The sequence below is a fragment of the Azolla caroliniana genome, unplaced genomic scaffold (genome assembly GCF_043228905.1).
Source record: "Azolla caroliniana isolate FFs.n. ecotype wild unplaced genomic scaffold, voAzoCaro1.0.p SCAF_8, whole genome shotgun sequence".
Taxonomy (NCBI): Eukaryota; Viridiplantae; Streptophyta; class Polypodiopsida; order Salviniales; family Salviniaceae; genus Azolla; species Azolla caroliniana.
Window position 1 is genome coordinate 16,764,272 of NW_028230443.1, and position 26,285 is coordinate 16,790,556.

Below are 26,285 nucleotides of genomic sequence, written 5' to 3' on the forward strand. Positions count from 1 at the left end.
CAATGTGACGATAGTGCCAGATAAATAATAAAGTATCCTGACCAATTGTTTTGTGAAAGGTGGTTGTCATTGATAGTCTAGCTAGTGTAAAATGTCTATTGTTATTGTTTGCTTGGCAAGTTATTTACCCTTTTATACTTGCAGTGGAACACTTGAATGATGATTGATAATATCGATAATTTATCAAACTTAGAGGTCGGCAGGACAAATATTAATTGTGCCCACCTTAATTCCTTTATTTCCTTGATCAATTGAATTATTAAGATTGGTGAATGTTGTGATAGCTTGTCATGTTGGTGTTCATGATATGCTGTGCATGCTTTGCTTCATATCCATCAAGCATGCGTAATTTACTAGTAAAAGTAAACTGTATGTATTCTTTTCTTATTCCACTTAGTATAAAAGTTGAATTTTTGTAAATTTTGGTACTCGTGTAAACATGGTAAATGCACTTTTCTGGGTAAACTCAAAACTTTTTGAAAGTTAAATATGCTTGTGTAAACATGGTAAAGGTGCTTTTCACGAGGTATTGTTTTGCTCAAACAATTGTTTTGGACATTCTTTGGACATCTATTGAACTACTGAAATATGCTTAAATTTACTTGTTCTATGTGAGTTGGGTGTGTTAAGATAGGGATCATTACAATTCAAAAGAGGAGGAATTGATGCATAAAGATCAAGGTCCATTGCCTATATGCTTTATCAAAGCACCACGCATTTGTATGTTTGCATCAATTATCATTGCAACAGAAGTTCGAAGCAAGATGTGTATTCTAGGACCTCAAGAATGTGTTTGAGTTTTAGCTATCCTAAAACGTTTCGAGTAAAATGTGTGGGTGTAATACATGTTTTACGTAACTGATTTTTTGTGAATCTATTTTACGCAACAAGTATGATTACAATTTTTTGTGCTTGACCAACAACTATGAATGCAATGTGTTGTGAGTTGCACAAAAGTATGAATACCATGTGTTTGTATTGATATCAATATTTGCCATGTTTTTCCTAGATTCTTGGCACCCAAAATTTGGCTTTGTCACAACTATCTAGGAGATTAACTGTGGAAAGTAGAATAATTGTTTGCTATAATGATGACAGAGATCTACCACATCTTACCCCATATTTGGAAAATTTGCATAATTCATTTACATGCATGTGTGGACATTGTAGAAATTTGTAATTGAGCTTTCATGAGCTGGACACTACTACAAAGAGGGAGCAACCGTACTTTTATCTAGATAAATGAATAAAATTTGGAAAAGGGATGACAAAAGAATATCAATAGAAATAATTTGAATTATTTGCCATGGGAAATCCCATTGGAGTTTGGTTCCATACAAATCCATTTTCTTGGGGTGTAGCTTCTTTCTTGTTTTGTTCCTTCTTGTTTGTATCTTTCTTTTTTTGTTTCTTTTTGTGCTTGCCATTGTGATCATTTCCTTTTCTTCCACCATGCACTTCTAATTTTGAAAATGAGAAACTCCCTTTGGTGAGTCCACACATTGTTAGACCTGAAAATAGTTTCGAGAGAGAACATTATTTATGTTTAAGTTACCATTCACTCTTTGAATGAACTTCGGAACACTCATCCTTTGGACTGCTAATGTCTTAAAAGATAGAATTCACAGTGAATGCTTAATGCAAACATGTAATACTAGGCCTTTTGTGAAGATGGGTTGAGAAAGCCTTTTCCAACATCCTTGACCATATCACTTTTTAATACCTTAAACTTGAAAAGTGCTTGATGTCATAAGCAAGGCAAGAAACATTGTAAATGATTAACAACGTTCCTTAATGATGTTCCCATTAAATATAGGAAAGAATTTGATCCAATGTCATTCTCTACCCACGGGTGGATTGACTACTTGTAACTTTGATCTAAGGTTTAGTTGAACCTAGCAATATGTTTGTGTATCATAGGATAAATAAGCATCTATCTAGATTGTTTGTATAAGCATCTATTTTGATTTTGAGTTATTTAACTTCGTATCACTCTAGAGCTTCTACAGGTCTAGTTAGATTCATCCTATGTCAAAAGTTTGGCAATGGATTGTTTGATTTCTCACTTGAACTATGTAACCATCACATGAAAGCTTGAATACTACAAGTTAATTGCTTTCAAATGGATATTACAGTGGCTCAAAACTATGACTTCATATTAATTTGAAATTTGATACTACAGAAATGAAGTTGAAATGGACAGCCTTAAAAGTTGTTAGCTTGGATCTAGGAAAATATTTGGTATAGATTGATATATATATATATATATATATATATATATATATATATAACATGTCTGTCAATACCATCAATATATGCAAAATGGATATAAATAATCGACTTTTGTGTAGATTCCATGGACATAGTTATCCATTCATATATCATTAAGCCAATTCCAGATTCCCCCATTATGAAAACTCCTTTTTCTTTACGAGGTGGCTAATCATACCCAAGAACTTTGCATTGTGGGTAATTTATAAACCCAGTCCAGAAAGAACATGGGGGAATTGTACAGGGGACAATGCCCTGGTCCTTGGCATAAACCACATGCTTCAATGCAAAATATTTACAAATTCCAATCCACAACAAGGGAGAATTGTGCAGGAGACAATTTCCTCACCCTTGGCATAATCCACATGCTTCAATACAAACATTGACAGACTTTTATCTAGGTTGGTCTATACCTCAAGTCCATATACAACTAGCTGTTAGCCAAATCCAAGCTGTTTGCACAACCCATATCACAATGATATGCTCCAGCTCCTCCCATAAGGCTTTGATAAGCAAGTGTTCAAAATTGCAATCTTGATTATCGTCAATATGGCCCACTTTATTGCACCAACTTGATCATCATATTGTACATGATGGATGTTAATTAACATTGTAAATGAACAATCATCATTACTATGTTGATGCTGGAAGAGTGAAGGAATAAAAAATCCATCATTATGGCATGGTTAGACAGGTTGTTTAACCATTCTGTGTATGATGACCCCAATTGTTGTCATTTCAAGATTCAAAACTAGTAACTTGGGTAACTGGGCTATCAGAATACAATCTAAACTTAAGAAATATATATATGAAAAGGTTTACCTAGGACGCATACGATGGCTCCCACGAGTATGGCACCTTTTCCGTAGCAGAGATTTGAAACAATACATGCGAAGCTCACAATTCCGCAATCGCTGCACATATATTGATTTGTCAACATGACATATAGTGAAGGAAAAGAATGTGGTATGGTGTCACGAAAAGGAAACTTATATGTGATAGTTTGCCCCTTGATTCTATACAATTCAATGACATACTTGTTCATAAGAAAACACAATATCTTTGATTGAATCGATATTTTGAAAATTACCTACAAGAACTATCTTGGCTATTAAGTATCGATAAACGGCCTCCAAATAAACTTCCCACGATGGAAAAGAAGGCCCCAAATGAACTCCCAAACATTCCTTTGCCAAGACCTAGGATCCTTTGTATTCCACCCTTCAATAAACTTTTAAGTTTGAAGATCATATTTCCAAGGAACCCTCTTTCTTCAAATTCTGGATCTGTGTCTTGCTTTCCAAACTGCATTCAAATCGTTCAGTATAAACACGTATATATAGATATTGATTTTGAGAGCATCTCCTTATGCAAAGCAGTGTCAAAACTAACTGAATTGTCACAATATTATTGGCTATATGAATCAGGTTGTCTCCTTAACTTAGAAAATAATCCCAAAAGGCAATTTTATAGGTTTACAATGATGATCAATATAGCAGGGTTGCATGCATGGCAAAATGTGTATCCTTACTAGTGTTGTGAGAAACATGCCCCCAGGAATTAAGGAACAATTCCAATATGATTTTGCTTCATCTTTTACACAGTGAACTCTCGTATCATCTGGGATATCTGAGTGCCGCCCTGTAGGGACATAGGAGAAGGTGTGAAACCTTATCAACCACGCCCTTGAGGACATTTAAATGATGATTGGGTAAACGGGATTTGAAATCAGGACCCATGAATTGACAGATTACACATTACACATCTGCCCATGTTTTTTATGAAATAAGAGGAAGATTACATTGCCTCTTTAAGCAAGGCTTTGGCTCACCACCTCAGGTTATGGAATATGAGGAACAATGGTGCTTGGGGATTTTCTTGCAGAACTCAAGAGACACAGGAAAACGTTGTTGAAGGACAACAGTACAGCCACACAAGCTCATCAACCAAGAACAATCACAACTTTCTTTAGCCCCATTGCTCCTCATGCTACAAGTCAATTAAGGGCTACACAAATGGGCTCCCGACCAGGACATAATAAAGGGATGTAATCTCTTGTCAGAATAATGAGACAACACTTGGGATGTAATCTCTTGTTTGTTCTTATAATCCATTTTGCTCTTTTGGCCCGCTATGCAAGGTAATGGAATATGAGGACCAACGATGCCTAGGAGTTTTCTTACTAGAGCTCAAGAGACATCAGGAAAAGTTGTTAAAGAATACAGCCACACAAGGTCATTCACAAAGAACAATCAAAACTTTCTTTAGCCCCATCACTCCTATTGATGCTACAAGTCAATCAAGGGATACACAAATGGGCTCCCGACCAGGACATAACAAAGGGGATACAATTGATCGGGCAATAGCAATTTGCCGTACATGTAGGCCCAGACCCCATGGACCATGACCTCGACACCCTTGTTATCGACAGATAAAAGCCATTATCTCCCACCATCGCAGGTGTTTACCTCGCTTCGGAGACATTTCCATTCTGGACCGACCTATGCTAGAGATCTTTCGAAGACAAAAGATACAATATATCTAACTTGAGAATCTGACATGTGCAGAAAACCAGATTCCCTCATCTCTTTTTATCTTATATACTTTTATATTTACAGAGTATTACTTACTTATTTTTTTGATTTGTTGTTCTCAAAGACGAGACAACACTTAAGATGTAATCTCTTGTTTGGTCTTATAGGCCATTTTGGCCTCTTAAAAGACGTTATATCTTTCTTTCTTTCTTTAGCCCCACCACTTGTACTCATGCTACAAGACAATCAAGGGCTCCTGACCACGCCATTGCAAAGGGGTTATAATATATCAGGCAATAGCAATTTATGACGCACATAGGCCCTGACCTCGTGGATCCTAATCTCACGACCCTTGTATCGAAAGATAAAGCCATTACCTCCAGCCATCATAGGTGCTTCCATTGCTTTGGATATCTCTCCATTTTGGATCGACCTATGCAAGAGATCTTTTGACTTCAAAATCTAGATCTACAGTCTTACAGATAGTGGGATTCTTTAGTCACTTCTATTTTTATTTACTTATTTGCTTAGATACATTTATTTTGGTTTGTTGTTTGGTCATCTAGGCCTATTTGGCTTCTTAAAAGACATCAATATATCTTTCTCTTTTGACCTGTGCTAGAGATATTTAGAAGATAAAAGTTACAATATATCTGATTTGAGATTCTTACATGTGCAGATAACAAGATTCTTTAGTCTCTTTTTATCTTATTTACTTTTATGGTTACTTTGTAAAATTTATTTCATTTTGATTTGTTATTCTCAAAGATGAGAGGATACTTAAGATGTAATCTCTTGTTTGGTCTAATGGGCCATTTTGGCCTCTTAAAAGATTTAATATATCTTTCTTTCTTTTGTTCAGCCCTTCCCCCAATGTATTGCATTAGAATCATACAATTACCATGCTAGAATTAAAAAAATATAAGTTTATTATTACACTTGATCATATAGTAACCAATAATCAATGTACTAAGTGAAAATGGTACCCTTGAGACATTGATATACATTGTTGCTGTGACAGAAACCATTGTAGAAGCTCGATCTACAATTTCACCTCCAGAGTCCCTTAATCTAGCTAAAAGAAAATCTAGATGTTACTAATGCCCGATATATTAAAAAAACATTATCTTCAGATAACCTACCGATACACTCAACTGTTGCTGATTTGTCATTTGTTGTCACCAATGAGAAGTTCATGGTTTTTGGATTATTTGGATGCAAAGTAATAATCATTTCCTACAATCAGTAACAGAAATAATTCTTAAACCGAATTGGGTTATAATAGCTAAATTGTCTAAAACTTCATCCAAATTTCAAAAGAAATACAATCTAAATTGGATTTGTAAGACTTGGAACATTATAAGACTTGAAACTTATACTGTGGAACAATGGCTCACACATTGGAAGGGCGAAAATTTGTGAGGATTGGATAATGGGGTGACAGAAGATACAGCCAAAATATAGAGGTTTTCTATATGGTTATAAAGGTACTATAGTTTGTGACAATGGTTTTTGAATTATTTGGTTGTAAGGTAAAAATAATTTCCTACAATCAATAATAGTAATAATTCTTAAACTGAATCGGTTTTATAATAGCTAAATTTGCTAAAACTTCATCCCAAACTAAAAACCCAATACAAACAGATCTTGAACATTCTGAGATTCATAACTCATACTGTGGAATAAAGGCTCACAATGAAAGGGCAAAAATTTGTGAGGATTTGGATTATAGGGTGAATGAACATTTAATCAAAATATAGAGATTTTGTATATGGGATAAATGTACTATAGTGGGCGAATCAACTCTTCCATGAGAATAAATCTTTGACATAAGTTTCCAAACATATAGTTTTGAAATGCATTTGGTTGCTTGATATTTTCCCAATAACTTACAGTGTGATGCCATGTTTTTCTATTGGATCAGATTTTGGGCACTATGAATTGTATGGCGACCTCAAAACCTTTTGGTATTTGAACAACCGCCAATTGTTGACTTTTCAATTTTTTAAAAGTTTTCTTTGAGAAAATCTCTTTATGGTTGTCTACAATTGGTAAATATCCCCAACAGATATTTAAGCTTTATTTTGAATCTTTTTGAGAGAACTGATATTTTGTATGTATAGTTTATTGAGAACTGCTTTTTTGTTTTCATCCCAATTTGAGGTTTCTCACCAGTAATGTATGTATTGACAAAAAAAGAACTCAAAATACTATATGATTGTGCCTATGTTCAAGTTAAGAGACCCCTTGAGGATCAGCAATCACACTAATCATGACTTGGACACTCATCCGTTTTTGAAAGTGAGTTGAGGGCAGGTGAGCAGAGCGTGAGGATCCTTACAGCTGAAAGAAAATTCAAAGAAAGATATAATAATATCTTTTAAGAGGACAAATTGGGCCAAACAAGAGATTACATCTTAAGTGTTGTCTCGTCTTTGAGAACACCAAACAAAAATAAATGCTACTCAGTAAATAAGATAAAGAATCTTGTTATGGTGCATGTAAGATTCTCAAGATATATTGTAATTTTTGTCGTCGAAAGATCTCTGGCATACGTTGATCCAGAATAGAGTGGTCTCCGAAGCGAGGGAAGCACACGTAATGGTGGGAAATAATGGCCTTTATCTATTGATGACTAGAGTGGTTAGATTGTGGTCCATGAAGCCAGAGAATCCATGCAATGAAAATTGCTATTGCCCGATCTATTGCAACCCTTTGTAATGTCCTGGTCGGGAGCCCAAGTGTGTGGCCCTTGATTGATGTAGCATGAGTACGAGTGACGGGGTTAAAGAAAGTTGTGATTGTTGTTTGTAAATGAGCTTGTGTGGCTGTACTGTTGTCCTTCAACAACTTACTCCCCGTGTCTATTGAGTTCTAGCAAGAAAAGCCCCAAGCACCTATGGTTTTCATATTCCATTACCTTGCATAGTGGGCCAACGCGTTGCTTAAAGAGGCAATGGTATCTCCCTCTTATTACAGCAACAAACATATTGTGCTTCACATTATTCCACTTCCTGATGACACAATTGGGACATTCTCGACTTATAGGAAGACAAGATTCAGGGTTTAGGGTTGAGGATAGATTTATATATGCCCCACAGGACAGATCAGCATCTCATCACATTAGTCGGACATAGACATAGATAGGTACGGGAGTGTGTACCTCAAGGCAGAGGATATGTCAGCACTACATCCCTCATTACTACAGCCTGTTTACTGGGGGATTTCCTGCTTCTTAAAAGGCCTGTGACAAGAGACCTTGGATCAAGCACAACCATCACCTCATAGAAGAAGCTTAATTGAACGTGCAGTTCATTTGGCTCGGTTCAAATGCCTGAGGATAAACGGATCATCACATAGAAAATGTTACCTGCATTGGAGGATGCATTGTATCATTGCCCAAGATCAAGAAAGATCCCCAATGCAGTTCACTACTGAGCAAATTGATGGAAATTGAGAACTATCCTGGAAACTGTTCATGGGCTGATTTATTGATGTTCTACCTTTCCTAAAAATGCATTTATCTTGTATGTTGTATCCTCCGGATTACTTTCGCCTATAGTTTCTACAGCATTATACTTTGGTCATAGACTAGTTACATAAGATAGTTACCTACTTTCGGTACAAGAACAAACGTGAGATTACATCTGAAACACTTGTCACGACTTTGAGAGCAACAAACCAAAATAAATGTAAGTAAAAAAAAAAAAAGAAGCAAGTGAATTTGTGACTTTTCTCTGGCTGTTGGCTTGGTTTTTAAACAGCATAGCATTAAAACTCATAGACCATATTTTGGTTTCCTGTGTATTTATGTTTCTATTTCACAGACACAAGGATTGCATGTTATTTGACAAAGATTATACTTCATATTTATAGGGGTGTGGTATGTTAATATTTGAATTCTAGCTGAAAAACAATTATTACACATGAATGATGTAAATTTCTTACCGGTGAACTCTTTATTCCGGACGAGCAATTCATCTGCAAAATCATTGTCAAGGATATAGTCACAATCTCATATCTATCAAAAATGAGAATTTTTTCGGTTCATCTTAGGACAAAGGTATATTGATCTTAGCACGGTAAGCACACCAAAAATAAAGGAATATATAGTCAGATTTCATGCATATGCACATGAATTGATTTGATACACCCACTGAAGACAAGAAACCACTAGAAATGAAAACTTTTGCCAGGTGGATATGCCAATAATATGCCTTTTAAATTATACCCTCCAAATTTTTAGCATTACTGTAAGGAAATGATATTGTTTTCAACCCTCACACTGACAATGATCTTTTTGAGAGCATATAATTAGAGCATATAATTAGTGCACCCATTATTGGAGAATTGAATCCAATTTTACGGTTTTTCAAGCAGAAGCTTTACCATTATGTCATCATAATTGAAGTCTGAAAGTCCACTCATGTCAATTGTCTGGTGTGACCCTTACTCTATAGAAAATAATCTATTAATCAATAGGGATGTTTAAAGTCTCTAATAGGATGCATTGAGGCAATGCTTTCGCACTGTGCTCTTTTGAGGTTACACACTATGCTTACAACGTTTTATGTTCAGCCCCCATATGTACTATTAACCATCCGATTAATGGGCAATGAATGAAAGTTTAAGACTATCCATACTTTATTTATATGATTACAATATTATCTTTAGAAGATACGATGTAAAATTACTTTAGTTTAACAATGCAAATACATATAACGCCTTTTTCAATTAAAGATACAAAAATCTACATTCAATTCACTAAAACTACTGCAATAGTTCTCACATGAAGTTATTGATATGCTTAAATGGGGCATTCAATAAATTATTAGAATGGAACACATACTTTATAGAGGTTTTATTCTATGTATATTCAAAACCCATTAGAGATGTATATTCTCTTCTTCCTTACAAGGCGTTGGCCAAACAATGTTGCTTTTTTAAGTGTACAAGCACATAATGCATGGTATGCAAACATTAATTGTGTATGCAATAATGAACAATGATTGTTTTAATCATTGATACCTGTTTGAAAAACTATAATTTGCACCTAAGCAAATATATATCATCATCAAATACTTACAGCAAGAAAATATCCAGCTACAAGCTCTCCAATATTAGAAACAACAACTCTAGCCAATCCATCACGTGATAATGCTTCAAACTTTGGCACTTTAACCGATAAGATTTTCCCTGGACTCCTAAAGTAAATTAAAAATTACACACTTAATGTTAATTTTCCTTAATGATGAAGGTCTTAATGATAAATAATAATTTAACTGATGTAATTATATCTTGTTTTCTACCCTTTTCATATAATATCTGTAGTACATGGCCATACACATAAAAAAGAGTACATGTAATATATAACATCTGATGCAATGTGAAGAAAAACACTTAAAGAAGTCCAATGCTCATTTAGGCTTACATACTTTTCTAATCATTTACTCATATTTCCGTTAATTCCATGAAGATATTCTTATGTTTAGGCCATAAAAAAAATGAAATACTGTTTTTTGCGAAGATTCATCACATGAAAACAGTAATTTATGCCACTTAACATAGACTGACCTGTTTATGACAAATTTCACATTATCTGCATTTAGTTCCAATGTGATAATTGACTTTGTAACCATTTGTAAGGGTAGGAGAAACCGATTGCTGGCACGTTCCTATGTCCATTGTTCAAATGGCACTCCTAATTAATACCAATGATAAATTAATGCTTTCCCAAAATTTTAGCATATGCTCTTCACTTTTTAAGACAAATACAAATCCATTTCATATGGTAAGCATTTCATTTCAAATCCATTGATCGTTTGTACACATTTCTATTTTGTGATTTATTCTATAAAACAAACAATATGATTGCATTTGCAGATTTTATAAAAAAACTTCATGAATTATTTGAATCAGAGTAGATATTGACAAGCATTGACTACATTATTGCACCTTATGTTTCTGTTCAATTTTGTAAAGCTAGATAGTTCTTTAGGAGAAAGTTATGAGAGTGCATGGTCACTCAAACTTTTAGAGCAAACAATTTCTTCATACCCATTTGATGAATTTCTGGACTTCTCTATATTGACTACCAAGCTCCTATTGTAATGACATCTTAACATAACCCCTTTGTAATGTCCTGGTTGAGATCCCACTTTTGTAGCCCTGGACTAACTTGTAGCATGAGTAGGTGTGATGGAGGTAAAGGAAGTTGTGATTGTTCTTTGTTGATGAGCTTGTGTGGTTATATGGTTTTCATTTAACAACTTCTCCCTATGCTCTTGAGTTCTACCAAGATTTATATCAAGCATCTTTGGTCCTCAAATTCCATTACCTTGAATAATGGGCCAATGCATTTTTTAAAGATGGAATGATAGCTCCATCTTATTTCATAAAAAAACAGTATAGTGGCAAACATAGTGTTCTACAGATTCCAGTCCTCAATGGCACAATTGGCAATTCTTTCTTCTAAAGGTATGCATGCGCATCTTCCTACCTCAATCTCCAAATGATATGAAGAGATACTTAGGTGTCCGAGCACACTGCAAGAGTGCAGGTGATATATGTACATCCATCTAAGTCTATCCTCTGATGTGGTTAAAAAGTGTACCTTACAGTGGGCCATCTTCCTACCAATAGACAGTGGGGCTGATCCATGTTTCATTATCCAATTTGATAATATCAGTTCAGATGATCTATTGCTATTTTACTTATACTAAATTCATCACCATATTTCCAACCAGGAAAATGTTTTCCTTTTGAAAGTTATAGGATGCGGAGATCGTTTCTTAAGTGCACTGTCATACAGTCTTTAGATGTGTACTTCCATATTTGATACCAATATATACTGTCAGTAATATGCCTATATGATACAAAACCATGTTTCATGGGATGCAAACACATGTATAAGAAACACGTATTGTATTCAACATCATTTCTGCAAGCAACATAGTAGAAGAAAGAAAGATATATTAACATCTGTTAAGAGGCCAAAATGGCCTATAAGACCAAACAAGAGATTACATCTAAGTGTTCTCTCCTCTTTGAGAACAACAAATCAAAATAGAATAAGTAGTACTCAGTAAATATAAAAGTCAATAAGATAAAAACAAACGACGGAATCTGGTTTTCGGCACATGTGAGATTCTCAAGTTAGACATATTGTAACTTTTATCTTCGAAAGATCTCTAGCATAGGTCAATCCAGAATGGAAATGTCTCCGAAGTGAGGGAAGCACCTGCGCTACAATGGTGGGAGATAATGTCATCTGTTGATGACAAGGGTGTTATGGTCGTGGTCCATGGGGCCGGGTCCTACATGCACGACAAATTTCTATTGCCCGATCTATTGTAACCCCTTTGTTCTGTCCTGGTCAGGAGCCTATTTGTGTATCCCTTGATTGACTCGTAGCATTAGGAGTGATGGGACTAAAGAAAGTTGTGATTGTCCTTTGTGGATGAGCTTGTGTGGCTGTATTATTTTTGTCCCTATGTCTCTTGAGTTCTAGCAAGAAAAGTCCTAGGCACCATTGGTCCTCATAATCCATTACCTTGCGTACAGGCCAAAGCCTTGTTTAAAGAGGCAATGATATCTCCCTTTGATTTCATAAAACACACTACAATGACAAACATAGTGTTCTTCGGATTCCACTCCTTGATGACACAATTGGTAAATTCTTTCCTCTAGAGGTATTCGTGTATATCTACCTACCTCAATCTCTAGCTGATGTGATGAAGTTCGCAGCTGACCTATCACACTGCGCAGTGCATAGGATAGATGTATGTCCTTATAAGGTGGCCTGATGATGAATCCATCCTCTGATGTGTGTAAGAAGTGTGTCTTGTAGTGGGCCATCTTTGTACCAAGTGAAAATTTGGAGACAAAATGCAACCACTTAAGACTTGAACCCAGAACTTTATCATTGCACTAATAAGGCTTTACTGGCTTGAATTTTAAAATTGCAATATAAGGACCTCATGAATTTATAACAAATAGTTTATGTTGATTTATAAATGCAATGCTCCCACTTTGTGCTTTAGCATGTAATGTCTTGTTCAATAGATATGAAACTAAAATTCTTATGTTTTTGTTTCTAAGAATTCTTAAATATCCTTGTAACCACATCAGTAAATCTTTGTACAAAACATATTCTAATGTATCAAAATCATGACAAAATCAAAGCTCATGTTTCTCAGGAAATTTGAAAACAAGGTATGGAGAATTTACCTCCGCATAATTGAACTCTCCATATTGCGTCATTCCATATCGAGGTCTCATCCCCTTCAGTATCCGTGCACTATCTTCCTAAGTAATACCAAATGAATAGAGCATTATGAGTATTTTTTCCAATGCTAGAAATTTAGTAAGTTCTTATTTACTTTATAACACACGCTGTTGTGAAGTATTTACTTCACAAATAAAAATTCTAATGAAATGAAAAACAATGTTTGACTTGAAGATGGTTTAGCTCTATAGGATCAAAGGTTCAAAGCTCCAATGTATGGAACAAGCATTGGATATGAATGTGCATAATGCATCCAGAGGGGGAGAGGAGGTTGAAATCAACAAGGGGGGTTTCAAGAAGAGCTATAATATCTAATAATGTAAGCTGTACTTGAGGGTTTGAATATTTAGGTTTCGGGTTCTACTACCTATATCGTACATACATATTAATAATCTAAGCAATCCATTGACTTCCGATACTACCTATCTATCCATCTCTATATCTTCCTTTCCCACTCCAATTCTTCTCAATCTATCGATTTCATTTTCCTCTTGTTTGTTGTGTCTCTCTTTGCTCATAATCCCAGCAGTTCTGATACGCTGATCATGAACTTTACAACAACGTTTTGTGTTTTACCACACCATACTCTATCACAATGAATGGTCACAATGCATAAGTTGTGATACAATTTCAACTATAAATTCTCAGATTCCTAAATATCAGTGAAAGTGAGGCAGAAAGAAAGTTTTAAAGCATGTTTTTTCAGGCAAATACTTCACACCATGGTCCTTAGTTTCATATATTTTGAATCACTATTCTGAAGAAATTTCAAGGAAAGAGCACCAATAAATACTAACTGCAATTCACAGTATTTTCATAAAACAAATAAATACTTACTTTCCTTTTGCAAAAAAGAGAAATATAATACCTTTATCTAAATTCCACTATAAGGACAAGAGAATTAGAAAACTAGTACATGGTATCGGGTTTACAGCAACATGATCACCATACGCGGGATCATGCCCAACACTCACGCTCACATGCAAGCCTATACATGATTTTATTCACAGGTTGACTAGTCTTTTGGACATAAACATCACTTAGAATCACTGTGGTCTAATTTTGAAGAAGACACGCAAGATTACAAGAAACACCAAAGGCTGAACAAGAAAAGTGCAGTACTCCATGTTCTAAACAACACTGTAATACACTAGCTCTGAAAAGAGGTGCAACCAGACAACTGTCCTTACAATTGGATCAGCTCATAGAAGACCATCACAATGGCGATGAGACCCTAACAAAGATTCCAATTTGTTTATGTTAGCTCAACACAGCAAGTAACAAAAGAAAAAATGGTTTGCAAGCTAGTTTCAGAAGACTAAATGACTTGAATGTATGTAATCATGAGAGAAACTAAAACTCCCCAACGAAAGAAAGAACGAAAGATATATTAACGTCTTTTAAGAGGCCAAAATGGCCTATAAGACCAAACAAGAGATTACATCTTAAGTGTTGTCTCATCTTTGAGAAGATGAGACAATAAAATAAAATATTACTCAGTAAATATAAGAATTCTGAGGGAGAATCACTAGATAAATGAAGAAGGATATATTAATAAAACCTATGAAGACACCAAAATGGAAAGATGTACCTCGATATAATCTTGAAGTTGGAATCTCAAGCAATTGTTAAACGGTTGTGTACATCGTGCTACTTGATGGAAAAAGGCATAATAAGATGTCCCAATGAGGTCACAAACAGCTCCATCAAATGAGTATTTATATTTGTCAATCAGAAGCCATTCTGAACGATTAAAAGCTGCCTGCGTTTTTCCACACAACCAAAATTAACAAAGTTTTTATTTTCTCATGTGATAATATATATATTGAATGAGCAAAAATTTGCAAATGCCTTCATAGTTTTTCTTTGAAGACTTAGCACCTCCTTTTGTGAAACAAAATGTACAGTGCATAATATAATACCTTCGATAAAGATAAGCAACAGAAAGCCTTACATTTTTGGGTGGCCTTGATAAATATACACTTGGAAATTCTGGGATTTGAGAATAGGACAAAAGATCACCATGAAGCCTTGCAATGACACTCTTATCTGGTGTTGATGTAGCAAGAAATCCAGGGCTTAAAGTGAGCTTGGACTGCATAACATCAAAATATTACTCACAATTTGTATTTGAATTATTAACTAGTTTCGTTACACAATCAGTTCATGATATAGTTGGAGCATAAACATTTTTAATATATTTGAAGTATTCATCAAAAGAGCTTAAAATCACCATAAAGCTAGTGAAGTTTTGTATCTTTGTACATATTCAATCCTTTTGCAATGAATTTTCATATTTCTTAACACTAACAAAAGCTTTTTATGTATGTACATATCCAATCCTTTTGGTTGGAAGTTTTTATATTACTTGGATGCTGAAGAAATGTAAACACAAATTCCCAGGTTACAAGTGGTTTTTAACAAGGATTATGACCCTTTATGACCCATGAGTTCATGATCTTCCAAAATAATGTAATCAAAGGTTTCAATAATATTCTGGATAATTACATGGAAGCAAGAATGTAAAAAACAAGTTGGTGATGTTCGAGGGAAAATCTACCGAGGTTTATGGTTCTAGTTGAAAACCTCATTTTCAAAAGGTACAAGTTCCCATCCCACAGAATATTTTATTGTTCTTGGCATCCTATGTATTTCGATGTGCATACTGAAATTGGTTTTAGACATAGTCAACAGTGTATTTGGATGGATTCCAGACATATTTGAACGCATTTTGGAATGAGTTCTACCCATAGTTCAGGAATTTGAATGGGTTGTACAAATGCAAGGGGCTGTCAAACGTAATGTGACAATATTAGAAAGAAAGAAATATATATATATTAACGTCTTTTACGAGGCCAAAATGGCCTATAAGACCAAACAAGAGGTTACACCTTAAGTGTTGTCTCGTCTTTGAGAACAAATCAACAAATCAAAATAAAATAAATATTACTCCATAAATATAAAAGTAAATAAGATAAAAAAAGACGAGGGAAACTGGTTTTTGGCACATGTGAGATTCTCAAGTTAGATGTATTGTAACTTTTGTCTTCGAAAGATCTCTAGCATAGGTCGATCCAGAATGGAAAGGTCTCTGAAGCAAGGGAAGCACCTGCAATGGAGAGAGAATTAAATAACAAGTGAAAGAGAGGGAGAATCTGCAAAGTCGTTTTCAGAAGAAAATCGTTTCTCTAAAGGCTCTTGAAATATTGCAGTCCAAATGACTGCTACAAAAGCCTCATGAAATTCCATTATAGATATAATTTCAGCTCCCCTGCTAATTTCCACTATGAAATTTTCTCATTGGGTGGCCCTGTCTTTGTTGAACCCTTATGTGGATACCTTCCATACTAGCCATAAAAGTCCCTCAAACATGGTTACTTTCTTGAATCATCACAATTTTCTTACACTAACAGATCTTCATGATCAATGGTGTTCAGATTTTTTTGCATCAGTTTCTTCAGGATGACCACTTGACTTTCTCTCCCGAAGTGATCATATAGTTTAGACTCACTTCTTAGCAATCATGCATTTGTCAGGCTATGGTTTGATCCTATTGATCTTTCACCACCTGGTTGAACATTCCTTTACATGAGCTGAAGGATCCACATTTGACTTCATTTCACTAATCACTATCCAATTTAACTAAATTTCTCTTTCTTTGATCTTCCTCATATTGACAAAAGGAAGAAAAAAAATTCTTTTCTACCTTCACCCGAAATTCCATTTAACTATAGTATCTTATATGAAGACATCTCCATAGCTTTATGACCTTGCTTCCCTCACTATTCTCTTTCAGATCTTCCTCGAAAGCATCTCCCTTCTTATGTGACTGTTTGCATTGGTATGGTAAGCCGATGAATCCTAAAACCTATGATCTTATGTACTCGTTGTCTTGTAAACATTAATGGCTTTGTCTTAATACATGCATTTTGTCTTGGTAAAAAAGATGTATATTATATAAGTCTTTACCAGCAATTTATCATACCCAATGAACACTTCTATTGTTATTGTGAACTCCATCTGCCCCTCACTTATTGCATATGTTGGAAACCTAGAAATCACCAATAAGTAACAATGGTAATATCAATACCTAGTCCACGATATCTAGAGAAGAGATAGATGAAATGCCATTTCATAGAATGAATGCACACAATATGCTCTATATTTGATTTTAGAATATAAAAAAACTACAGATTCTTCAGATTAATTGAATTGTTGGTTTTTTCTCCAAATATTTTGAAAAATAGTCATAAATACTTAAGAGTTGGCAGCATCTCTCCTAAATTTAGGCTAAACATATTGAACATTTGACACAACATTGTCTCCTTTGCAAAAAAATTGACAAACATATTAGAGTGTGTAGTGGATCATCCCAGAAGTTGTATTACTCCTTTTTTACCCTGTCGTGTTATCTAGAATATTTATAAAAAAGAACTTTTCTATGGACTGTTCCAACATTCCAATATTTAAAATCATGACAATTGAAATATTTTAATTATGTAAAAAGAGCATTGCTAAAATAGGCGATCAGTAGAAATATTAAAAAGAAGCATAACTTGCCTTTATCATTACATGATGCCAGAAATGTTTTAACTACATTTTCATGAAATCAATAATAATAATAATTTCATTTGCTAGCATTCCTCTATATCTAAATAATTATAGGTGACTACGAGCAAAGATTATAAACATCTATAAGATCAAAATGATGGGGGCCTACCAATTAAGAGAAATACATGACTAAAATATGATGAATTATTCCCGTCATTATGAAAACTGAGGACCAAACATTCTCTGGGCATCAAAGTATTGTTCTAATCAAAAGAATAGTAATAAATCATTTCTCCTAAGCAAATTTCAATTCAGAAAATGTGGTCATATGGGCTATTAGGAAACGAGAATTTATATGGAAGTATCCATAATTTTTCAAGACAATATCTGAATCATATGTCAACTGCATCTTATAACAATCAGCAAAATACTCACCATTGTGAATCGAATCCTAAGCAATGTTGTGTCCCATAAGGATACGTAAAAAGTTTAAGCCCTGCATTAAAAAAAGGACACAGATATTAGATAGCATATGTGGGCTAAATCATTTTCATGTCACTTGAAAAAATCCATCACATTACCTGTTTCTAGAAAGAGTTTGCATTTCGGGCGCATGCCACGATGATGAGATTCTTTAAAGCCAACACAATCACAGCAAAATCCCTAAAGTAACAAAAAGGATGAGCACCATTTTTTTCATTTGTTGTTCCTGCTATTAAAAAAAAATCCATGTATTTATCACAAACACGTTTTCAAATGGGAATAGGATACCAATATCGTCTTTAGACATGCTCCATCATTAGAAATTGATTTTCCTGTACTGGTAAAACAAGAATGATCTTTCCCAAGTACTTTTGTCAGCTAATATTGGCATTTACACAGAGAAAGGAAGATAGCAAGAAAAAGATGTGAAGAAGCATGATAATGGAAACAGCGATATAAACAATGGTTCTTCCCAAGTATTTTTGACAGCTAATGTAGACATTTACACAAAGAAAGAAAGAAAGATATATTAACATCTTTTAAGAGGCCAAAATGGCCTATAAGACCAAATAAGAGATTACAACTTGAGTGTTGTCTCGTCTTTGATAACAAATCAAAATAAAATAAATAATACACAGTAAATATAAAAGTAAATAAGACGAAAAGAGAAGAAACGAGGGAATCTGGTTTTTCGCACATCTGAGATTCTTAAGTTAGGTATATTGTAGCTTTTGTCTTCGAAAGATCTCTAGCATAGGTCGATCCAGAATGGAAATGTCTCCGAAGCGAGGGAAGCACCTACGATGGCGGGAGATAATGGCTTTTATCTGTCGATGACAAGGGTGTCGAGGTCATGGTCCATGGGGCTGGGGCCTACATGCACGGCAAATTGCTATTGCCCGATCAATTGTAACCCCTTTGTTATGTCCTGGTCTGGAGCCCATTTGTGTATCCCGTGATGGACTTGTAGCATTAGTAGGAGTGATGGGGCTAAAGACAGTTGTGATTGTTCTTTGTGGATGAGCTTGTGTGGCTGTATTCTTCAACAACTTTTCCCGATGTCTCTTGCGCTCTAGCAAGAAAAGTCCTAGGCATCGTTGGTCCTCGTATTCCATTACCTTGCGTAGTGGGCCAACGCCTTGTTTAAAGAGACAATGGTATCTCCCTCGGATTTCATAAAAGACAATACAATGACAAACATAGTGTTCCTCAAATTCCACTCCTTGATGACACAATTGGCAAATTCTCTCTTCTAGAGGTAGTTGTGTATATTTGCCTTCCTCAATCTGTAGCTGATGTGATGAAGTTCGCAACTGCTCTATCACACTACGCAGCGCTTAGGATAGATGTATGTCCATATAAGGTGGCCTGATGACAAATCCATCCTCCAATGTATGTAATAAGTGCGTCTTATAGTGGGCCATCTTTGTACCAAGTGGTATTTTGGGGCTGATCCATGTTATCTTGTTTTCTAAGTTAATAATATCAGTTCGGATCACTCTCTTCTTTTCCACTTTGGTCCTATTTAGGTGGGGACAGTCCAAGCTATATTGGAACGGGGGTAGTGCATTTATCCTCATGCCATGTGACTCGAACCATTGCTGCATTTCAGCATACCAACAATGAGTGTCTCCATTTTCAGCCAGTTGTCTTGATGACATAAGTGCCAACCTTGGGTACCTTCGTTTAGGGAGCTCCCAAAGACGTTGGATAAATGTCACTAATCGGAACAATGCCTCGGTTATTATAGGTGCTGCTCCCATCTCTGCCCGGATTATATCGTGGGGCATCGATGCTTTGCTCCTTATCATGTGAGCAATCATTGACACTAAAGATCTCTCTAAATCTTTCCAATGATTTGCCTTGTTAAGACTCAGTCCCCATGTTTCTTCTCCATAGAGAAGAGTTGGTGTGACAAGTGTATCAAATAACCATAGCTTTGTCCGTGGCTCTTGGAACTGCAAATGTGCACATTGTCTCTCGAGAGCACCAAGGGCTGCATATCCACGAGAAAGTCGGGCACAAGCAGCCTCCTGTAAGGAGAACCTAGGTCCTGTAAATGTTACTCCAAGGTATGTGTAGGAGCATGTGTATTCCACCTTTTCCTCTCCCAAGAAGAATTCTGGTTCTGATCTTGTTACCCATGCTTGAGTGGTGTTAAACACCATCACTTTAGTTTTGTCCATGTTGATTGACAAATGTTTGTCCGTACAAAATAGTTTTAAGGCATTTAAATGTCTTTGTAGTCCCTCCGGAGAGTCAGAAATCAGCACAATGTCATCAACATATAGTAATATTTGTATAGCTATACCTGCTAGGCGTGCTCCAGAACCCCCGAATCTCTCTATGTATTGTGATACCTCATCTATATAGAGACCGAAGAGAGTGGGGGATAGTGGGCATCGTTGCTTCATTCCAATTGTGCTAGCCACCGCTTCTAACAAGCCCTTGGGAGACCACACTTTTCCTGACACGGATTCATAGAGTGCATAGACTCCCCATTGCATATATGTAGGAACACCAAGGGGTTCTAGCCATTGCATAAGCCGAGCACGTGGCACAATGTCAATGGCTTTTCGGAAATCCACAAAGCAGCAATAAATCCTCTTATTGTGGGCTCTGCCCGGAGGGTGAATATGTGATCCAAAGTTGTGAACCCCTTCCGAAAGCCTGCCTGTCCAACTGAACGGCAGTCATTCTGCTCTGCCCATATACTCAATTCTGATTCTAGAATCGACCCATATAGTTTAGCCAAGTAATGGCCAATCATGATTGTCCTATAGTTGCTTGGCATCATGGGGTCTCCACTTTTGAGGATTGGCACAATGGTATGTTGAGTCCATCTAGTAGGGAAACCTTCACACATGGCTTTATTAAAGGTTTTATGCAATCATTAAATAGAAAGGAAGATAAAAAGAAAACGATGTGAAGAAGCAAGAGTTCCATTTTCCAATTCAACAAAAAAAAGGTTTTATGCAATTATTAATATAATGTCTTGGTTTTCTTCATAGATGGGTGAATCTCCATGATCCACCAATATATTATGTGGTTTATTTTCTCATCCACCTTTTATTGAGTTTGTATGCACAAATTCTTTAATTATCTCCTTTATTTATTCTTAAATTCAGAAATTGTACCCATGTCCATTTGTCAACTCCACATGAAAGCATTGAATGCATCATCCTATACAAAAAAACTGAATGCATGTGTAACATAGGGGATTCAAGAGGACACTTTTTTTATGCTTTTCATGTCCTTGTAATCAATTTTTGTGGGCCTTCACGTACATCAATATTTCCCAATTGGTGATTACAATCTCAGATGTTTCCCTTGTTTACACAAAAACCCTTCGTTTCTGACGAAGGTATGCATATTATTTCCTGAATTATCCTGAACAATCCTTGAAATTATATGTACCATTTGAGCAATGAATCCCCTTTTTCTCAATTATATGCACTCTATAAGCTATTATGTGGTGAATTCATCCCCTTTCTCTCTTTCAGGGGTTGATCTAGAGTGTTAGGGGGAAAATGAGAAATCAAGGATCATGGTGTCATTAGCCAAGTTCTCTTCCATATTGTTCTTTGCAACTGTTTTTGTCAAACCAATTGTGTTTTAAACATTTAACTTTTTCCAATAAACCAAGTGATGACACAATGAGCTGTTCCATTTCCTAATTAAAAGAAAGTTTCCTATTTGATGAAATATGCTATTCATCTCTTTGTTTATAATACCTTAGATATATCATGCACCTATCAAAATTTCTTTTCCTTCAATTATCTATCTAGAATCATCACAGAAACTAAAGTAATTAGTATAGTGAATGGCATCTCTGCATTGCCTATTGAATCCATTACCACATAGAAAGATAATGTGGCTGAATCCATATGTTACATATCAAATGCATGCATTGGCATCTTCTCATTAAGGTGAAATCTTATCAGATTATGTGATAGCATATTTGAGAAATCAGAAATGACAATACCGCGTTCTCAACACGAGTTTCTCTTCCGCTCTCATCATACCTGCAGAAATACACATCATTAATAACAGAAAACATGAATTGCAATATGATTTAACTTCTATTGATAAAACTAAAAAAGCTAAAAGGAAGACTTACGTTCGACATTTATGTGCCCGGCATCTATCAATACCTTTCCCAATTTCGTGAATCCTCCTATTGAAACTCTACAAGAAGAAGGAATCGATCAAGAAAGGGTATTTTGGTGTAATACAAATTATCACATTCATGTAATACAATATTTTCTGATGACATTTATAATAAAGATATATTAATGTCTTTCATGAGGCTAAAATGGCATATAAGAACAAGCAAGAGATTACATCTTAAAATGTTATCTTGCCTTTCAAAAAACGTGCCAAAATAAAAATAATTGAACATAAGATACAGAGTACTCACGAATCTAGTTATATAAACACAGAAGATTCTAAAGTTGATAGATTCCTCAACATGGGCTGCTCCAATATGGAAAAATCTTCAATACAGGAAAGCACTTTCAGTGACAGCTGATAATGGCCTTTATTTATCAGCAGCAAGGGCGATGGAGCCATAATTCAGATGGTCATGGTCTATGTGCACAGCACATTGCTATTGACTAATTTAATGTAACTCCTTTCAAGTGTCCTGATTGAGAAACCCAGTTGTATAGCCCTTGATTAACTTGCAGCAAGAGGAGCGATGGAGCTAAAGAAGGTTGTGATGGTTCTTTGTTGGTGAGCTGTAATCCTCTGACAACTCTCTATGTCTCTTGAGTTCTAGCAAGGACAATCCCAGGCACCATTTGTCTTCATATTTCAGTATGTATCCTTGTTGGCTATCTTCCTAGCAAGAGAAACTTGGGGCTGATCCATGTTCTTTTATTATCAAATTTAACAATATCAGTTTGAATCCCTCTAATCTTTTACACTTTTGAGGCGTGGAAAATCCAAACTACATTGGAATGAAGGTAGTGCATTTATATTTATGCCATGCAATTAGAATGATTCTTGCATTTCAGCATATCAACAATGATTATTTCCATGTTCAGCAAGCATTTTTAATCACATGAGTGACAGTCTTGCGTACCTTTGCTTCCCAAATCCATTGGATACTAGTCATTGATTGGAACAATGCCTCAATCACTATTGGGGCTGCTCCAATCTCTGTCCAGATTATTAAGGGGCACTAATCTTTTGTTCCTTATCATGTGGGCAACAATCAACACTAAATGCCTCTCCAAATCTGGCCAATCATGTACCTTATGAAAGCTTGGTCCCAAATTTCTTCTCTGTCGGGAAGAGTTTGTGTTGCCAATTTAAAGAAAAACCACATTTTAGTTCACGGTTTTTCAGATTGTATGTGTACACTGTCATTAAATGCACCAAGATTGCATATCCACCGGAAAGTTGAGCACATGCAGCCTTCTAAAGAAGAACATCTCGCTGGGTGCTTGATATGAAGAAATGGTTTAAAAATGGGGAGTAGAAGATCTATTGGAGCTTTAAGCTGATGCTATGAAGTATCTGATTATTAAGGATGTATTACTGGAGACACTGAGGATGAAGTGGCAAGATGCTAGAATATCATATTGCAATTGTTAACCCTCACATTGGCCCCAATGCAAGGTAAGAATGTCAAAACATATCCAAGTGCATCTTAGTACCCCCATAAGCCTTGGCTCTCAAAGAGCCCTTACACTTCTCCGAACTCACTCACACAAGTGTTAAGGTGAAATCATGTCATCACCACCCAAATATGAAGCAATGCAAGGTATACAATAAAAACCTAGAGAAGAATGAACATCAATTACTTCTCGCATGCTCAGCATATAATGTAAATTGCAAGAAGTATGATGACTGGCCATGATAATTTAAGAGCCATACTCAAACATCCACCAAGAAGGATGAGCACATATAAACATGCATTATTTTCACATAGAGAGTTTTTACCACAAATCAGTAACCCCCCTTCTTAGAAAGAAGTCCTGTACACGATTATATGTTTATTCGGTCAAATAGGTCAAATTTGCCTTCCTCATGGATGATAAAAAATTTAATCCAACCATATAAACACAGAGGCCCTATGAATGTTACTCCTAGATTGTGTGGGATTGTGTGTATGCCACCTTTCATTTCCCAAAAAGAATTCTAGTCCTATCATTTTAATCTTATCGACATTGACCAACAAATCTTTGTCTATATAAAATGGCTTAAAATCATTTAGATGTCTTTGTCATTCCTCCTAAGAGTTGGAGAGTCAACACAATGTCATTGGCATATAGTAATGTTCATAAGGCCACCCTACTATGCATTTGCGAAATCGTGTGTATGTCACCTTTTCCTCCCAAGAAGATTTCTGTTTCTGGTCTTATTTCACATGCTTGCGTAGTGTTTAACACCATCACTTTAGTTTTATCAAGGTTGACCAACAAATCTTTGTCTATATAAAATGCTTAAAATCATTTAGATGTCTTTGTAGTTTCTCCAAGAGAGTTGGATATCAACAAAATGGCATCATACTAAGCATGCACAGAATCACGTGTATGTCGCCTTTTCCTCCCATATAGAATTCTGGTTCTGAGCTCATTGCCCATGTTTAATTGATGTTAAGCACCATTACTTCAGCTTTATTGAGGCTGACCGACAAACTGGTATTTATATACAAGATGACTTTAAAGTATTTGGATGTCTTTGTACTTTTTGCAGATAGACGGCGATCAAGAAGATATCATCAGCATATAGTAATATTGGTATGGCTAACTTACTACGCAGAATGAACCACATGTTTAAGACAGTAATTTATCATTGAAATAATATAAAAAAATCTAATCAAGAGAAAATTCATTTACCCGTTGAAATTGAAGAGGATACCCCATATATACAATGCTTTTAGAGATTTTGATTGTTTGTGGGTCTCTTAGTGTTTGAATCTCACCACTACTAGCATTTCTCACGGCATCCAGAGTGGCTAAAATAGCATCTTCATCAGCATGCTATCAGTGCCATACATACAAAAATAAGTGAATTTAATGAGAGCTTTTCAAGTCAAACTCTTAAAGTTATAATATTTGCAATGGATGAGTTACCACAGAAATGGAGATCACCACTTTTAGTAGCATTGAAGAAACTTTTCAAATGTTGAATTTTCATTTTCATAGAATACCTTACTGTTAAAAACACCTGATGAGGAATTTTTGCGAAAAGACTTTTCTTGATTGATATACGGGATAATACTATAACAATGTCTTCCAGCCAATTGATACACTTCTTCCTATAATGTAGATGTAGTTTAAGCATGATCGGAAATCCTGTGCATTGTCAAAGAGCAGAAGAGATGTTTTTCGCTATACAGAATGGTCGCAAAGAGAACAAATTGTTTGCTTGGAGTTCCCTCTGTAAGGAGATGTTTTTCCTTACAACTATATATTTAACTTCTGTCACTGCCTCTATCACACTCAACCCCTATTTCATTGATCATTCTTGCGACGTACTTGTATGAAATATGAGAATAACAAGGATGGGGTCTGCATAATTGGTACAAACTTAACAATAAATCTCCAAAAAACCAACATGGATTGTCTATAAAATTTCACCCATTTGTTCCAAAAAAAGGAAATAAACATTTGGCATCAATAAAACATGGAAGAAAGAAAGAGTTAAAAGTAGGGTTACATGAAGGTTACTTTAGGGTTATATTGCATACCTGTCCTGCAGCAATGGAGAGCTCGACAATGATCTTATGGCCACATCGGATGTCTTCTCTCACTCTAGCGCGAGCACACTTCTCTATGTCACTCTTAGCAAGGATCGTAGCCTCCACGATGGTGATGAAACAGCAGCAAAGGATGTGATAGAGAGCAAAGGAAAACAGTAAAGGGATCACAAAGGAGCGCATGTGACCTACTACTAAATCTCTCTCTCTCCGTCTTCTGGGAGCAGATAATCTTTCCTTTTAACTTTTTCCTTCCTTTGCACTCAAAAATACTGAATGATTTCTGCTTCCTTCCTCTGCCCTAGACATGGCCGGCAGTTAACCGTTACACAGAGATGCAATTCCTCTGTTATTACAAGTAAGCTCAAACTGTTATCTGTGTATACATACATACATACATACATACAATACATACATAATACATATACATATGTAATACGCTCGTGAC

At 35.5% G+C, this 26,285-nt stretch overlaps 2 protein-coding genes across 3 annotated transcripts; both read right to left on the reverse strand.

Annotated features, from left to right (window-relative positions):
- Positions 1–1,278: 1,278 nt before the first annotated feature.
- Positions 1,279–26,209, reverse strand: LOC147861116 (protein HAPLESS 2-like). Of its 2 annotated transcripts, XM_087323380.1 has the most exons (18): positions 25,829–26,208; positions 24,975–25,118; positions 22,247–22,314; positions 22,112–22,151; positions 18,225–18,306; positions 18,079–18,139; positions 17,062–17,143; positions 15,047–15,187; positions 14,684–14,854; positions 13,035–13,112; positions 10,380–10,480; positions 9,892–10,009; positions 8,754–8,786; positions 5,948–6,041; positions 5,792–5,880; positions 3,362–3,576; positions 3,094–3,185; positions 1,279–1,511 (listed from the first exon to the last, which is right to left on the reverse strand). In XM_087323380.1, exons 1-18 carry the CDS (start codon positions 26,018–26,020, stop codon positions 1,279–1,281), a joined length of 2,034 nt encoding a protein of 677 aa, XP_087179506.1. In that variant the 5' UTR covers positions 26,021–26,208. The 2 variants fall into 2 exon arrangements, 1 of the variants encoding a protein (XP_087179506.1); XR_015530102.1 differs by lacking the exons at positions 1,279–1,511; positions 3,094–3,185 and having other exon boundaries at positions 3,536–3,576; positions 5,792–5,876; positions 25,829–26,209.
- Positions 19,464–20,717, reverse strand: LOC147861117 (uncharacterized). The gene has a single exon (XM_087323851.1). The coding sequence runs from the start codon at positions 20,667–20,669 to the stop codon at positions 19,464–19,466; it is 1,206 nt and encodes a 401-aa protein (XP_087179977.1). The 5' UTR covers positions 20,670–20,717.
- Positions 26,210–26,285: the final 76 nt, after the last annotated feature.

Excerpts from the sequence above, each read along its gene's own strand:
- LOC147861117 (XM_087323851.1), bottom strand. The coding sequence starts at position 20,669 with ATGCAATGGCTAGAACCCCTTGGTGTTCCTACATATATGCAATGGGGA.
- LOC147861116 (XM_087323380.1), bottom strand. The coding sequence starts at position 26,020 with ATGCGCTCCTTTGTGATCCCTTTACTGTTTTCCTTTGCTCTCTATCAC. Across the intron at positions 22,315-24,974 it reads ATCCTCTTCAATTTCAACGG|AGTTTCAATAGGAGGATTCA; the intron begins GTAAATGAATTT and ends TTCTTCTTGTAG. Across the intron at positions 1,512-3,093 it reads AGCCATCGTATGCGTCCTAG|GTCTAACAATGTGTGGACTC; the intron begins GTAAACCTTTTC and ends AACTATTTTCAG.